Source organism: Corvus brachyrhynchos, unplaced genomic scaffold (genome assembly GCF_000691975.1).
Source record: "Corvus brachyrhynchos isolate BGI_N302 unplaced genomic scaffold, ASM69197v1 scaffold92, whole genome shotgun sequence".
Classification (NCBI taxonomy): domain Eukaryota; kingdom Metazoa; phylum Chordata; class Aves; order Passeriformes; family Corvidae; genus Corvus; species Corvus brachyrhynchos.
Window position 1 is genome coordinate 657,754 of NW_008236973.1, and position 16,590 is coordinate 674,343.

General features: G+C 39.1%; 1 protein-coding gene across 1 annotated transcript; it reads right to left on the reverse strand.

The window, feature by feature from the left end:
• Positions 1-1,112: 1,112 nt before the first annotated feature.
• On the reverse strand, positions 1,113-13,453 carry SLC10A2 (solute carrier family 10 member 2). The gene is made up of 6 exons (XM_008629351.2): positions 10,743-13,453; positions 7,746-7,864; positions 6,545-6,633; positions 4,242-4,417; positions 3,514-3,671; positions 1,113-3,238 (listed from the first exon to the last, which is right to left on the reverse strand). Exons 1-6 carry the CDS (start codon positions 11,162-11,164, stop codon positions 3,066-3,068), a joined length of 1,137 nt encoding a protein of 378 aa, XP_008627573.1. The 5' UTR covers positions 11,165-13,453; the 3' UTR covers positions 1,113-3,065.
• Positions 13,454-16,590: the final 3,137 nt, after the last annotated feature.

A 16,590-nucleotide genomic window follows, 5' to 3' on the forward strand; every position in this document is an offset into this window, starting at 1 on the left:
AATGACAATCTAAAAGTAAACTAGCAGTGGTAGCCTAGAACCTGTATGACTTCTTAGAAGTGGTAAATTCACAATTGCCAATATGTGTAAGAGTTAATTAGAATGGGCATTTGTTAGCCTGAACAACAGTGCATGATGCTTTTAAATTGCACAAGCTGCAATGTCCCATCCACAGATTGTTTCCGTGGATAGAAGATTGTTTAAAAAGGAGTGGTGACTCAGTGATACTGTCCTTCATTGAAAGGATTTTCCACATTCACTGTGGAATGTGAGGAGGTGACGCTGAGCAGGTTAAACAAGCTGATCTCAGCAGTCCAGGGTTTTCCTTTTGACAATACCAAGACAATTGCAACTGCAAGGTTGGAGGCCACCACACTCCTGCAACTGAATAGCCTATATCCCAGCATTTATAGGTCTATATATAGACAAAGAAATATCTTTCTGGAGAGCTCTGGGGTGAGAACACAACTTCTCCAGTGGTTCCTTACATTACTGTGAGACAGCTCACCCCAGTTCCACAAGTGATGGTCTGATACTGATGCTGTCCAGATTTCACCTCTACAGCTTGAGATTTAGAAATTGTCACATCAGCATAAGCCTGCTTCTCACACATTAACGAGGCCTGGGTTTTTTTCCTCTAGAGCCATATTTGGGGCAAGATCTTTGAGCTGGCTTCGCTTCATGTAAAGCTTGGGACATCCTTGCTACGTGTAACTGTAGCTTCATCCTTCATCAGGGGCCTTTAGTACACACATGTATTAAAAAAGTGTATTGAATACGGCATGAGATATCTCATGTTCATTTAATCATCATCGTTTTAGCCAGAGAGATGGTAGATGCCTCATCCCTGGTCACATTCAAGATCGGGTTGGATGGGGCTCTGAGCAACCTGATCTAGTTGAAGATGTCCCTGCTCATTGAAGGAAGGTTGGACTATAAAAATTTCCAGGTCCCTTCCAACCCAAACCACTCTATGATTTTATGATTACTAAACATATACATTTGACACATAACATGAGATGTTTTTGTTACATCTCAAAGCTATAAACTCTGTCTGCATGTTAGGTTTCAGCCTCAATTCTTTTCACCTTAAATTACTCCAGTAGGAAAAATTATAAATAGTTTCTGACTTTATTTAGTTCAGTGTTTATACAGTTGTGTTAAATACACACACACACACACACACACACACACACACACACACACACACATGCACACAGAATATAAGCAAGACAAACGATTATTCTTCAATACATTTTCAAGATCTGCTTGAAATATTCACAGAAACATCAAAGTTCAGCATGGGGGAAGAGTAGCAGCTTTGTGCATGAGAAAGACATGATCCTAACTAACTTCCACTGTCCATTTTTTGACCGATGCAGGAGCAAGACAATAACCATTTTAGTACAGATGTTACAAATAACAGCTTATCCTTTTCCTGATGAACCTGTTATTTCACAATTTATGATTTCTCCATAACAGTCTTCATCACATTGCTTTGTTTAATATTTGCTCTATAAAACACAGAACACCTCATTGTGTACTAACTCCCACTCAGTATTGAACTCCTCCTTGGAACTTATGACCATTCTGATCTCCCTGCCAAATAAAGCATCCTCAAGCTTCCCAGAACTCAGGAACATTTTGAGACCCTTTCCCCCACATATGGTAGACAGCAATAATTTATTCTTTGTTTAGTACTGGGCATGTTTCTGCAGCAGTGGAAAGCTGCACATTGGGAACTTAAATTCCACAATTTCAGTTGTGTTTGTAAAAAACCTGCCACATTAACTCACCGTACCTTGGAAGGTCCACTTGAATATGACAAAAGGGTGTACTGTTTCCATATTCATAGCCAGTTCATTCTTGAGTTTTTTGGTCAGCCAACCTCTCACTCATTTATCTGAAGTTCTCTGGAAATTTTCTTTACATAACAGCTACAGGACTAATGTTACTGAATGTTTCCTTAAAAAATTACAGCTGCAAGGAGTTTACTGCACTGTTTCTCCTAGAATTATACTCATTTTCTCCACTCAGTTAGGAGAGATTTCCATAGGTACTCTTGAATTTTCAGAAACAAATAATGTGTAATGTATGTGTACGTCCAGTTATTTCTATTCAGGGTTGATATAAATAAAATCTTAAAATTGTCAGCTACACCAATGTCTACATGTCATAGACATCTGTCTATGTTCATCTGTTCAAATTTATTTAGTTCATAAAATAACAAAAATATATAACTCTCTCCAAGCACTGCTGTCTCATGTTAAGATTGGTGGAACTAGTCCTGGATGAATCAGGGACATTTTGTGTTCCATTTTCAAATGCCTTCCTGTCAGTGCAGGAGCTTATAATTTCTTACACTTCCAGAACCTCTGCTTGCTCCTTTGTATGAAGTGTCACTGCTGTCACTAAAATTGCTCAAGGCTTACGCCCTCACCTTTGTCTCTCTCTTCATGTTTCCAGCACCTAAAAGACCCAGACTGAAGATGCAAGACTGTTACATTCTATTACTTTCTATTATTTTGGGCAAAAAAATGGAGTCATAAGGTGCCTTGCACTTGCTAAAATTATAGCTTCAGAATAAATTAATGCTTCAATAAATTAATACAGTGTTTTAGTCTATCCAGACTAAATGAAACTTTCATTATTGGCTTGGTCCAATTTCATGCTTGATTCATATTCAGCCTTTCCAGATCTTTCACATCTACTCCTGTTCCTGCTCAGGCACTTTCACAAGATATCTCTTTGGTGTGGAGCTGAGACTAGCAGATGGATTTGCAGGACCATGGGCTGGAGTTGGTATTGCAGATATCAGCTTCTTTTTAGCAACAGCCTACCTTTATTCTGCTTTTTGTTAAATAATCCATAATAAAACATGACATATTTTTAGGGAATTAACCTCAAAACCAGATTTTACCATTGTGGCAAAAAACATGTTAAAAATCAAAGTAGATCTTTCTTAAGTTAATCATTTTACAGTCTCACTGTACAATATCAGCAGAACTTCTTTTGTTAACTATTTCCATGAGCAAAAATAATGTGAAAAAAAAGGTTTAAGTAAACTATATATATTCTTTATCTTTACAGCTGGTGGGAGCAGAGGTAGTTTTCTCTCTCATCTCATCTGATACAAATCCTCCATTTATTTTGGCACTTGATTTTGAATCCTCTTTTTGCTCTGTTTTCTCGACATCTGTCTTTGTTTTGCCTCGGTGCCTTCTGTAAAGACGGTAGCCTGAGGATCAATACATGTTTAGTGTTAAATAAAGGAATTATAAAAATTGCCCGAAAAAGACACTGTAGTAACATATAGCCATGCAATATTTTCTTTCCTTATATTGTTAAAACATTTCAACACCTCCAGACAGTTTCTTTAAAGTTATGCTTTGAGTTTGGAATCCATTTGATTATTTTTTACCCTTCTTGTTTTCTCCATTTACATGTAAAGTTAAACTGATAATAATAATATTGATAGTTATAGTGCTATAATAGAAAATCACTGTGCTTTACCTCCTAAAATTAGTAGCGCAAATAACAGCTGGAAAATGCTGTAGATGAGTGGGAAAGTAAACATCAGTTCAAGTTGTTCAGGAGTGAATGAGAGCTGTACTATAGTTGAACACAGCTGAGTGTTTTGCATGCCTGTTTCCAGAGACACTGTACGACACCTAAAGGGAATAATACAAAGACAGTTGTGAAATAGTATCCTGTAGGTCCTTACATTTTTTACTAATCTGGATAGGCAAACAATGTAATGGATAACTAAGAAAATTGTATCCTTCAGCTGACATAGTCAAAAAAACACTCGGCCTATGGCTGGTACCACCAATTATTGGCAGTTCAGCAGCTGTAAATGACTGTGAACCACCTTAAAGGCACATATGTGGCACTTGCTGTCTCCCTCTCTCGCAATGATGTTCTAAATTGTAGACTGCTACATCTACACGAGAAGTTTTATTGGAGTCCCAACCCACTTACAAGTCAGGTCTGTTTCACTTGTTTGAAGTGCAAGATATTAGCACACAAAAGGAAAACATTTGAAGGATAGGAGGAAATGCTATAGTCAGAATCTGTAAATAAATGTGCGCAAGGAAAGTTTTGTCTCCACATAGTATAGCAAAAAGCAGGGTTGGTGAATGAGTGACTCTGTAACATGACTAATGTTTAGGGAGCATTCTCAGCATTGATTAATCATGAAATAAAATCTTTTTACACAGTTGAATAAAGCTGTGGAATACCTGTGCCAAGACAGGCCAGCTACACGAGCCAGAAAGAATCCTAAAGTATAGCCAGCTGCTGGAAATATGGTGCCAATGATCCATAATTTGGGTGAGATAATCCAGGAGCCTTTGTAGAGTATTCCCCCAACCACAGCAATGAGCACGATGAGCACTGCTCCCACAATGGAACCAACCTGTGACGGGAAAGAGGAGGTTCTGAGTCACTGAATCACGGAATCACAGAATACTGCACAAATGAGATCTCAAGGAAATTTAGACACAACAAATATGGTGTCAAACATGCCAGTGATTGCCTCTGAGTCACTGAAAGTCTTGTTGAACACAAAACCTAATGTTTACAGCAATACAATTCACAGCTGGCAGAGAGATTAGATAGCTGCCATTTTTCCCAAACAAAAGATGTACGATGTACTTCAAGGTGTGACAACAGCTCTAGATCAAGACACAGCTGTAATAGGTATATATAGCAGATACCTGTAAAACTAGTCTTTTGAAGGCTTGACTATAATTGTACTTAGGACTAGAGATTAAAAATACAGGTGTGATATGAGTGAGGAATGGTGCACACATTAGAAAAATTTCCCCAGAGTTGTCGGGAAACTTACAGCCTAGTAGGTAGAATACCGCATTTTCCTTCCCCCCATGGTGAATCACACTCTGAGGCTTAGTACAGTGTGTGCTAACTAGATGCTAGACTGCTAGTGAGCTAGTGCTAGGAAATTATTTGCCAAGTGCAGGGGTAAATCTTTAATGGGGCTGAAAATTCATGTTTGAAAACTGGTTACGAGCTTGTATAGCCCTTCTAGATAGATGTAATCACTGCAGTTGTTCTTATTTCCTGTGTCTGAATGTACTGAGATCTTTACTGCTGCTCCCCTAAAAAAGTTATAACTCACTCTCTTTTCAATACCCAAGTGAAATGTCTGTCATTAAAGCATATGTTGCCAGGAATCCCAGAGATAGACTTCTTAGTCTAAGCTTAGAAGAATCTATTCCTCAGCTAAAACATGTATTCCCATTGAACTGGCTTCATCAGTCTTTGGCTGAAGCATTTTTAAGAGCACTGAGTGAACAAGTGCTTTTGTTTGTCTGAGCTATTAACCACATGCACCTAGGAAGAAGAAACATGGTCTGGCCATGACACGCTGTTCTTTCACCTGGCACACTGCCTTTGTGCTCTTGTCTGAATTTCTCACTATATGGGCCTTAATCTGACAGCTATGGCTCAATCTTGATGCTTCATCGTCCTACACAAAGCAAACTGTCAATGGACCGTTCTGTGGGTTGCTCACCCACTTGGCAAGAAAGGGGATGAAACAGGGCTTTGGTGAGAGACCAAGTAGAGTTTCTCTCATGTGAGTACAAGTCCACGCTTTTCCCTTGACTGATTAAACAGAAATAGTAAGCTGTGAAAGCATTTAAAAATGCAACATGATAAGTTAGTAGTTTAATGAAAATGAATTGACTTAAAAAGACCTTGTGGTCTATGCTGCCTGAGCCTATAGCAAAGACAGGATAACAAAATATAAGTAGAAAAACAAGTGACCAGACTAGATTTCTTTAAGAAAATTTAGATAATATATGTATTAACTAAGAATGGTTAGCAAAGGCCAAGAGTTCTCAGCACATCTGAAAATCTCTTTAAACCTAAACCAAATGCTCAGAATGATTAATTTGCTGCTACCCTAGATATGGCTAAATTATTATTATTATTATTTTGATGAGAACAGTTTTTGCCCAAAACCCCCCTATTTTTGATGTATCCGAAACCATCTTACAAAGATAACTGTATTTTGTGAATAATTTTTTTAGGTTTTTTTATAAGAGCTGGAATATTTTCAGTTTATTATTTTTAAATAAAAATTTACTTCCCACTCAAAATTTGGCCTACAAAAAAGCATGAAACTGCTTTGAAAAAAAGGAGGAAGGCATTTTGATCCATAATGATTTTATTTTTTATTGTTTTGCAGAGAAAAACTTCTTTCTGTTGACCTGAATGATTTGCCTTCCAATCTGAGTTTACATTATATACTGAACTCAATTACTAACATAGTTGCAGCAAAAGACAAAAGCAGGTTCTTTAGATAATGATGGTTTCTAATAATGCATGCAACTCATGCCTGTTTGTGCAGAGGGAAAGCAATACATTTCCACACCATCTCATTTGTTTTCTGCTGAAAACTTTCCAGGTCTTATGGAGTCAGATACTAATACTATGAATAGCAATGTACTGCTTCAGTGGTGCCACTGATTCCATAATTTGTCCATAATTGCTTATGCTTCAGCCTTATATATCCTACCTTAAGTATCACTTTTGCCTTACTAGGCCATTTGTGGTTAACAAATATTCCAAACGAAACAGGAATTACAAGAGCTACCAGAGAAATTCCTGTAAAAAAAAGGAGAGAAGTTAAGGCCAGTTATGGTGCAGAAGCTCACAACAGGACAGACACCAAGTTGAGTGACTGTGGGCATGGAGCCCACAGGGAATGTTTCTGGTGTGCACACCCCGGAGCATGCACGCTCGCTCTACCCGCACCTGCCCGTTTGCTTTTCTATAGACTCTGTTATCTTTGGCAGCCTGTTGAAGTAATTGCCATTCTGCTGAGCTACATGCTCATTCACCTGCATCAGAAAGGCAGACAGAAATTTGAGTGTGCTAATCATCACTATCCTGTGATGTGAGTAGCTATATTAAATGTTCATTTTGTCTGCAGGTGTTTTGCTACTGTACCGTATCAGCAACTGGTTTAGAGCTTCTTTTGTTTTGGCCTTCCCCCTCCAGTATTTATTTTGAAAGCACGAGCAATGTATGTGATTTTTGTTTTTCCCCAAGGACAATGGGAAGTGAAGTTGAAGAATGTGAAAGTGATTCTGCTGGTTTTTAAGATTAGCACAACATGAAACTGCACTTGATAAGCACTAGGGCCACAGCTCTGCAAAGCACTGGAGCATGTATTTCTAAATACCTTAACTATTTTCTCTTTGTAGCTGGATGAGATTTTTGACAGGAAGTCAAATGAAGCCACTCCTGGCAGTGTAGATTGCAGGTTTTCAAAGAGACTCAGCAGTTTTAATCACTTGCTTAATTATCCACGTGTGCTTAAGTATTTTGCCAGATTATGGCCTCAGCATTTAGCACTTTGCAGGATCGTGTCTTAAAGCTGCTACAAACACTTTCATTCAGGAGAAGCAGCCATCCCTATATTAACTATTCTATATTCTTATCCCAGTACCACGCAGAGTGGAAAGAAAAACATGCACAATCTTGTCATAATTATCTGTACAATATTTATAATGGCTTCAAGTCTTTGGCAGAGCTGTGGACGATGTGAAATGATTTTTGGTACCTAATGCCCATGGTGGTTATTAAAACGTAGAAAGAGGAATATTTTTAAAAATCTGAGGTAATTTCTCCCTGACTGCAGGATAATGGTATACAGGTGGTTGTCACTAAAGGGAGGATAGACAGAAGGGAAAGTGCTGGTTCACTGGACTCACCAATGCTGTCATAGGGGAGTACAATTGCATCAGAATCAGTCCACATCTTGGTGTAAATAAAGAGGCAAAGTGGCATCATTCCCATTGCAAGCAGCGTGGAACAAGTTGTCATGCTGATGCTGCAAAGAAATTGGTTACAGTGACTGTTCATCTCATGCTAGCCCATGGTTTTTCTCATTTTCTTATTACCATTTCACACCTTGTGAAAGGTTGTGCAAGAAATATTGCTAGGTACTGACAATTTATCCTGTTTATCAGGTTAGAGAAAACCTAAATGAAAGGAATGGCTTCTGCTGAAAAGAAAAACCACGAAATATCAAGGTGTTCTGCAGCCACAGAACCATAACTTTTGGTACGATGAGGCAGTCAGACAGGTGGCCAGCGGGAAGGTCTGTTGGCAAGTCTGTCTGCATTCTGCCTGTCCGGCTGGTTTCAGAGAGGATGACAATCTGCACAGGCAACAGGGGCAGAGATGGACATCAAATGGAGCTTTCCTTTATAACAGCAGTTCTAGACTGTTAAAATTTCACTCTGAACTCAACAGCATAGAAATCCATTTCATTGTCTAGGACGTGTGATGTAATGAAATTCCCTTTTCTGGCTTGTTTTGCTCTAGGCCAAAGAGTAGGTGCTAAGAATTGCTCAGTGAGGCTTAGCATAAGTATTGTTGCTGCATGTTGCAAAGATATTTCTGGTTCTCTGTTGTACAAAAAGATGCATTCTGCTACAGGAATGAAGAAAAAGACATTTTAAATAAGGAGGAAACTCTGAGAATTACAGTAGAATGGATAAAATTATGCCTACAAATCTCATTCTTCTGATATAAAAATACTGAGAGACGGTTCTAGTTAAGAGAGTTTGGAAGCTTTCTTACGATCCTCACTTCCGACTTCTCTTTTTTGTTGCTTGTCCTCAGAAAAGGGACTACTGGTCGTGGCCCACAAACTGAGCAGATCCAGAGAAATCTAGAAAAATTAATGCAGAAGCCACAGGAATATCTGCATTAATTTTGGTTTCTGTCACTCTCTGCCTTAGAGTCACTGTATAGGATTTTGCAGGAGCCTCTGGCAAAAGAATTCCTGTAGAAGACTCCTACAGAGAAAAAGGGTCACAGGTTACAATTAAGGTTTGATGAAGTCCCAAATGGATAAAACCTCTCATGCTCCATACCTCTCTATTTCCTGTATCTTTATACTGTCCCTGAACATACATCCTTCTCCAAAATATGGCCATCCTCTAACCCCAGTCCCTGTTTCCACAGAAGCAGTTGTTTTTATGAAATATCAAGAGATGTCTCCGTGGGGAAACATTAAAGAATATCAGCTGGGTTTGATTTACTAAGAAAGGTATGAAGCATCATGCTTCACCTGACCGTGCTTATAACGCTAATTATAAAACTAATTCCTGCTCTAACTTGTGGTCTATTTGCACAGAGAGGTGTTGAAGCAGAACTATAGACAATGACCATGGGTTGTAATGTACAATCATAAAATATTACAGTTAAAACGAAAACATTGTCTGATATGATGAGCAGGTTTCTATAATACTGTGGTGGTTCCAGAAACCAGCCACACAACTTCTAATGTTACTCTTCTATTGAGAAGATGCTCGCCTTGACAATCTCCTGTATCCTGTGGTCCCTTCATCTTTGTTGCAAAGGTATTGACCAAAAGCCTTTGACTTCTTACGGTAAAGGTCTTTATCTGAAGAATAACCTTTTAAAGGCATTTTCAATTAACTTCACCCTCTGACATCATCACAGGATAGAAATCCTGTTCATGTTTATAGAACTATAAATTCGCATTTTTACCATTGATTTCAGTGGTGCAACTCTGAACACACAGAGCTGACCAAGCATAGTTTAGCTCACTTTATTCTTCCAAGGAGAGATTAGAAAAAAATTTCAGACTTGTACTCAATATCTTCCCATCTGTGGTTTCTTAGAACTGTATTAATTGAAAATAAGTGTCTTACGGTTCTTAGTATCATAGCTCTTTCCTCTACAATGAGGAAGTCAATGATTAGCAGAGCTAACCTCATTCATAATTTGAAAGCTGTTTTTACATTAACACCTGTATGTGACAGAAAAGTTCACTCTTTTCAAAGGATGGAAAAAATGTCATATTAAAGCTACAAATATTAGGATTCTTAGACGGCTCATTTTTAAAGGCTCTTAATGAATCCTCTATGGAATTTGCGTCAAGTGTAGTGTTCATTCCTCCTGTGTGTTTGTTGTCCTAGGCCATGTCAGGTGCCTTACACATCTGTTTCTGAGTTCATAGCACTTTGTCGTTGAGACCATCACACTTTGCCACAAAGGAGGGTTTTTCATTGCCTCCCAATATGCGGGACTGCCTTAAGTAGTGGTTTCTAGCCTGTAACATATTCCCTCAGTTTGAAGACTCTGCATAAGTTTCCAGGAGCAGAAAGAATTGTCACAAGTGATGTTCACTAAAACTAGTTCCCAAAGAGAAAATAAATGCCTGCCTTTTCACTGTATAGAACACAAAAGGAGGGAAAATATTTTTCCACAGGAGCTCTTTTTCAAGAAACATTACTTCAAGAACAATTGCACAGCCAATATCTTGTGCAGAGGATTTTGATACTAAAATCCTACGTGGGGTTTTTTTTAGAACTCAGGATCTTGGGAGAAAGAAAAGTAATTCTAACTTGGGCAAAGTTTTCACAATGTATGTTATCTTAATTGTCTTCATAAACTATATTTGCTCCAGCATCTGAAGTTTTACAATAAAGATATTTCTAATGTGCACAGTTCTGTCGTGATAGTTTCCTCACAAATTTCCAATGAACCAAGGATACTTGCTATTCTGCTTATATTTACTGCGATTACGGTAACTAACCTTCTTTACAAGGAGAAACCACCATGCATGTGCCAGGAAGCTAAGAAAAACATCAGAGAGATCAAACAGTCCTTTTCAATGTAAAATTTACCATGTAAAGAACCACATGAAGTACTTAGAGAATGGCTGCTCTTACCTTAGGTCCATGTCTCCATCCACCCAGTAGGCGATGACATTCGAGGCTGTGCCCCCTGGACAGCATCCCATGATCAGCACCACGACAGCTTGAATAGGAAGGACGTTAAAGGCCAAAGAGAGCAAGAAGGCTGTGAGAGGCATAATTCCAAACTGGCAAAGGAAACCCACAAATATACCCCAGGGTCTTTTTATGTGGCCCAAGAAATTCTTAATTTCCACATTGCAGCCCATGGAGAACATCACCAAGGCCAGCATGATTGTTAGAACAGTACTTAAAACTACGCTCAAAGTTTGATTAAAATTATCTTCTGGTAATACGCAAGATGTGCCATCACAAATAGTAGCATTTGCTGGACAAGCCGTGGAGTTTTCTGCCAAATAGCCAGCATTAAATTGCTGGGAAAGAAAGTTTGTCTGCATTTTGAAACACAGAACTGCTCAGTACATCCGTGGTAAACTTTCAAGCCTGTGTAAATGGCTGTTGGTCAGTGACTTCTTTTAAATGATCCAGGAAGCAATAAAGTGCAATAAATGCCTGAAAACTCTTACTACTCTTGAAGGGTTTGGCAAAGTGCTGATTCATATAGTTATAAAAGTTGCACTTGGTGGGTACAGTGACAATTAATCATTTATTCATATGATAATGAGGAATCCCACATCAAGAGAATAGCTGTGTTAATATTTAAGGGTGTAAAGCAGGCTTGTAGTGCTGCTGAGCCCATGAAATGAGAACCACAGGAGGAAGAGACAGTTAGGCTTCATTCTTTGAATTTCTTGCATGCCTTTGGGAGACTTGCTCATGCATGCAGTGCCGCTGACAGTACGGGGGTCTGTGTGGTGAGTAACTGAGACACGAGAAACCAAGAGCAGAAGTCCTGAGATATTATTTGAAGCTGCAACTGTTGCTAATGGATGCAGCATTCAGCATAACACACAGGCTGATTTGAATGATGTGGAATCTTTGTTTCTGGAAGCATGGAGATTCACCATCCTCCTGGCACCTTCTGCCAGGCACAGCTGGAGCAGTCAGACTTTGATCCATCTTGGAATGGAAGTGGTGGACAGTGAGAGGAGCAGTGTGGGGTGGCAAGGGCAGAGGAGGAGGGACATATATTCGCTGAGCCAAGTGTGGGGAGCAGAGAGCAGGGCAGTGAGGCTGGCATGCTACTGTGGAGCCATGGCACCCAGCTAGTCGACCACATCCCCTTCCCTGCTGTGACACGCTCAGATTCCACACCAGGGGTGACAGTGCAGGTCACTTTTTTTTTGCCTGGTGTAGCACAAAGGTTGTGGCACAAAGCCACACCTGGTGTGGCTTGTGGTTCTCTATCATCCCCATGGCTCTAAAGAAATCTCAAGTTTTGAAAAACTTTTAAAGATTTGCCCCTCAGGCTTCCTTGAAAATCTGGAAATTTTGATGATTTTCAGAGGAAGAATATTAATGATTCTTTGCCTGGGGCCAAGCTTTGTGGCAGAAGCATCTTCAAGTGTATATCTTAGACAAAAATCAAGCCTGAAACTAAAGTGCAATTGATGCCCCCAATAAACTTTATTTTTCAACACAGAAATATTTTTTACTAGGGTAGCGTGCTAATCTGTAATTATCTTCGGCAAGCAAGACTCTCACTGGAAGCCTCTGCACTTTGTGCCTAACATCAGTGTGTGAAATGATAGGAGTTGCTCTTTTTTTTTCACTTTAAACCTTGAATCGTGTAGGTGGAACTGACTGCATTAGAAAGGATTTCCCAGCATGCTCAGACGGCACCTGCTTCTTTACAAAGGGGTCAGCTAAATGGCTGTGTCTCCTAAGTCACTGTTGGGTGCCTGATGGGATAATGTCAGAGTAGCTTTATCCCCCCAGGCAGCTGGCAGCTCCTACCCTGTGATTAGTGCCACATCTGTGTGACTAGGATATGTCTAACAGAACAACAAGTAAGGTAATAAGGAGTAGATGAAAGGAAAAGAAGGCTACGAGATCTTGGTTTGGCAGAAAAACTTACTCTCCTTTTTATGCTTGCTTTCAAGCAGAATGTTTTAGGAGCTTTTACTTTTCAATCCAAATCTTTTAAAGGGCTAGTAAGGTTTCAAAAGCCATGTTAATAATGCTGTATTAATATTTTCTATAAAACCTCTATCAGAGTCTTGATTTGCACTTGAACTTGCTTCTTGTTGAAACCAAAATTTTTTACTAGTGTCTTGAAATCTCCAACAAGCCTCAGGGCTGGGGGCGACTTTCCTAGTCCTGTAAATGTCTGGTATGCTGTGGAAACCCAGAGTGAGTAGTTTGGGAGAGGAGGTGAAGCTGGGAGTGGCTGTTTCTCGGCAGAGCCTCATGCAGGGCCTTGCTTTTACCTCCTTCCTCTCCTTGCAGACCCTTTGTCTGAGCAGTGTAGGGGTGCTTGATGCTGTACCCCCAAAACCAGCACAGATGAAATGTCCTTGGTTTTGGTCTCCAGCCTCCACCAAGGGACTAGAGTGTCCAGCTGTCATTTTGGAGTTTGATTTTTGGAAACAGTTTGTAAGGGGAGACCTTCACACTCAGGTTTCGTGCTCAGCTGAGGACAAACGGGACATCAGCTGCTCACCAAGATGGCATTGGGGTCAGAAAGTTGTGTAAAATTAACCTGTACATAGTGCTAGATTTGCCTTTGTTTTTTTCCCTCTATTTTAAAAGGGACGGTTGGAAGTCATTATTTCAGCAGCTAGCTGTATAAAACCTTAGATCACAAAAATGTTGTCTGGAAACAGAAGACAGCCCTTCTGAATTCAACTTATTATTAGGCTGACATTGCCACAATATAGCACAGATGGGAATATTTGTATCAAGAAGTCCTTGTGTGTTGTTAGGGAACTAAAACCTTATCCAAGACATTGAAATATTTACAGGCACAGTTAAAAACCTTGGCATGTTGCAGGAGGTACAGTATTATTGAGTAGGCAGGTGGGTCTCTCAGGAGTGCTGGATTTCAAACATTCCTCTAAGTCTGTTTTGGTTTTCAAAATGTGCTTCTGGGATTTAATCCATTTGCAGGCTAGCGGGAGACATCCTCAAGGAAAGCAGCAATTCAGAGATGGTTTTCAGAGATTCTTAGCTGTATGCCTTCTGTTTCACTGCCTGTTTTCCACTCAAGTTATGGAGCTTAACTGGTGAGATGGACTATGTACTGCTTTGTGAACTCAGCTGGCATCTTTTGCCTGTACATGTTGCACATGTTAGTCAGGGTGATTTTAAGTATTTGCCATTAACATTCAGAGAAGGAAGGAGCAGTGCAGTGAACTTGGTGGCATTTTGGTGATGATTAACATGCCCAGACTGATTCTTGACACTGTCAGCATACATCAAAAATGAAAAAATCTCTGCTTAAATAGAGAAATTCCAACCTAACTGTATTTTTGCATCCTGAACAGCAATACTCTGATTTGTCTTCTTGAATTTTTGCGGTGATGAAGCTACTGGCTTATTCAAGTTAGTTTAGTGTCACTTCAGCAAACAAATCCAGGCAGGTAGAACTTGTAAGGATCTGTCCCTGTGCCGCCAATTACATAATTGATTTATCCATTAACTCAGGCAGTTATAAAACAAGAATAGCAGTAAGTGGATACAGAGCCCTACACTGGGAGAGACAATTTAACAGTTTTGTCTTTTATGGCTGTCTGGTGCTTATTTCTGTGATGTTTCTCTTAATGAGACTTATGAATCTTCCCTGTCCGCTTAATTCAGACTCTGAGATGTTTCTTAGTGTATTTATGTCTTGGTTAGAAGAATCTTTTCTTTCAGATAATTGATTACCTAAAGTCAATTACCTGCTTTTTACCACCATCTTTAAAAGAGAGACAGCAGCTGTACCTAGTATTGGTGACCTTGTTTATAACTTTAAACTTTAGTATAACTATAGATGGAAGATTTTGCTCATTTGTTAAAAGCTTTACTACATTGGAAGCTTATAGAAGGCATTAAGAAAATAAAATTTCCACACAATAGCAGGAGAGAAACTGATGACATTAAAATACATCTAGCTCGGAATAGCTTCCTAAAGAACACCAAAAAGTCATCTGCAAAGCTAACTTACAAAATCTTTACATTTACATTTTTACATTTCACTGACTGGTGCAGACATCTGCACTCTGCCTGTTAGATTCTTGAGCTGAGTTTCAGATTAAATATTGGGGGCACAGGTGTTGAATTCAGCTGGGAAAAAAAGCCTGATGTGTTACATACTTGGATTACAGGCAAATTTATCTGGCTGGTGTACTGATTCCGAGAGATGCACCTTACAATCATGGCTGAGTTCCTGCACAGAATAAGTGATTGGCTGGAGATATAGGGTTCTGCTACAATTTGACAGGGCTCTAATTATTGTGCAAGGAGAAATCCATAATGCTTTTGCATTTTTTAATGCAATTCAGGCTTGCCAATCCAAATCATGTTTCAGTGTACCCATCTTAAGTAGCCAAATGGGAGCGTTTTCAGTAGAACATAACAAAAGTGCATCGTTACTACACAAATGCATGCAAGAGAATGCAAAGGCCTTAGACTTCAAAGAAGTTTGCTCTTTTCTGATAGGTGTATGAGGGGAAATCTGCATTTCACACGTTCAGCAAGGACTGTCTGCTGTAAGACAAACAGCAACAGTCTGCCAAAAGCATAAGGTAGCCTTTTGACTGCCAAACTGTAAGAGTGACTTCTGACATTGATTAAAAAGATGAAAGTTAGATAATTTCATAACAAATCAAAGAAATGAGTCATGCTACCAACTATAAAAGTGTAAGTTTTTGAATGATTCTATTGGATTGGAATCCCTTAGTAAAAGCATGTTTTCACGTTCCTCAACAAGGATTGGCTTTGGTCTTCGAGGGCTAACACCCCACACAAATATTTTGGTACCTTTACCTGTCCTTTTAAAGTTGTAATTTTAATTAGTAGTAAGGCTTAATTGGGATAAGTGGCCAAAAAAAAATAGATGTCTAAATTCTAGCTCAAAGGTCTGATTGATTTTAAGTCCACAAGGTTAAAGAAAAAGAAAATTGTTATAGGAATTTTATTTCCTTGGAAACAAAATTGGCTCTGCTAATATTCATCAGAAGGGGAAACCATATATACAGTTTCTTCTTTGTTGTTGTGTCAGTTTATGACATTTAACTCCTGACAAGTAGTAGGAAACCAGTGTTTTTGCCTGCAGTTCCAATGGCCTTTCCCACCATTGTCCAAGTCTGGAACCTGGCTGCACCTTTTAAAATTTTCATTTGGATAATTGATAAATTAATTTGATATTTTGTCTTTGAACTAATAAGAAAATCACTTAATTTTTCTCTCTATTACTTTGAGAGATAAAGGCAGAGCAGAGAAAGCAGAGAATTACAGTAGAATATGATTGATAATAAGTGAATAATGATCATGAATTAATTCACCTCTCAGTGGATGGGACGTGGCTTATGAAGGAATAAAGCATGACAGAAGGAGATCAGTAGATCAAAGCATCTGGTGCTGGGGACTTAAAAATTTCCCTGAATGTAATCTGGGTATTTTACTTCAGCATGGTTTAGTCTGGTCCCTCATTTAGGTGTCCCTATGATGTGTACTTTGAAATGGTCTGAAAGATCAATCATGGGTATGAACTCATACATCCCTAGTATTGGAGCACATCTGTAAATGTGCAGTGGGCTTTTTGGCTTAGTTATAAACCATTAAAGAAAACCAGTTAGCACTCACCAAAATCTCTCTGCTAAACAACCTGGCACATAATAAATAGGAAAAGTTTGGGGATTTATTTCAACATTGCTCTAGTGCGTCAGACCAAAACTACAAAGGGGATGCAGCCTTAGGTTATCCGTGTCATCTGCACTGG

Coding starts and splice junctions, on each gene's coding strand:
- SLC10A2 (XM_008629351.2), bottom strand. CDS start 11,164: ATGCAGACAAACTTTCTTTCCCAGCAATTTAATGCTGGCTATTTGGCA. Junction 7,865..10,742: donor GATGGAGACATGGACCTAAG/GTAAGAGCAGCC, acceptor ATTTCTTTGCAG/CATCAGCATGACAACTTGTT. Junction 3,672..4,241: donor GCTGGCCTGTCTTGGCACAG/GTATTCCACAGC, acceptor TATTCCCTTTAG/GTGTCGTACAGTGTCTCTGG.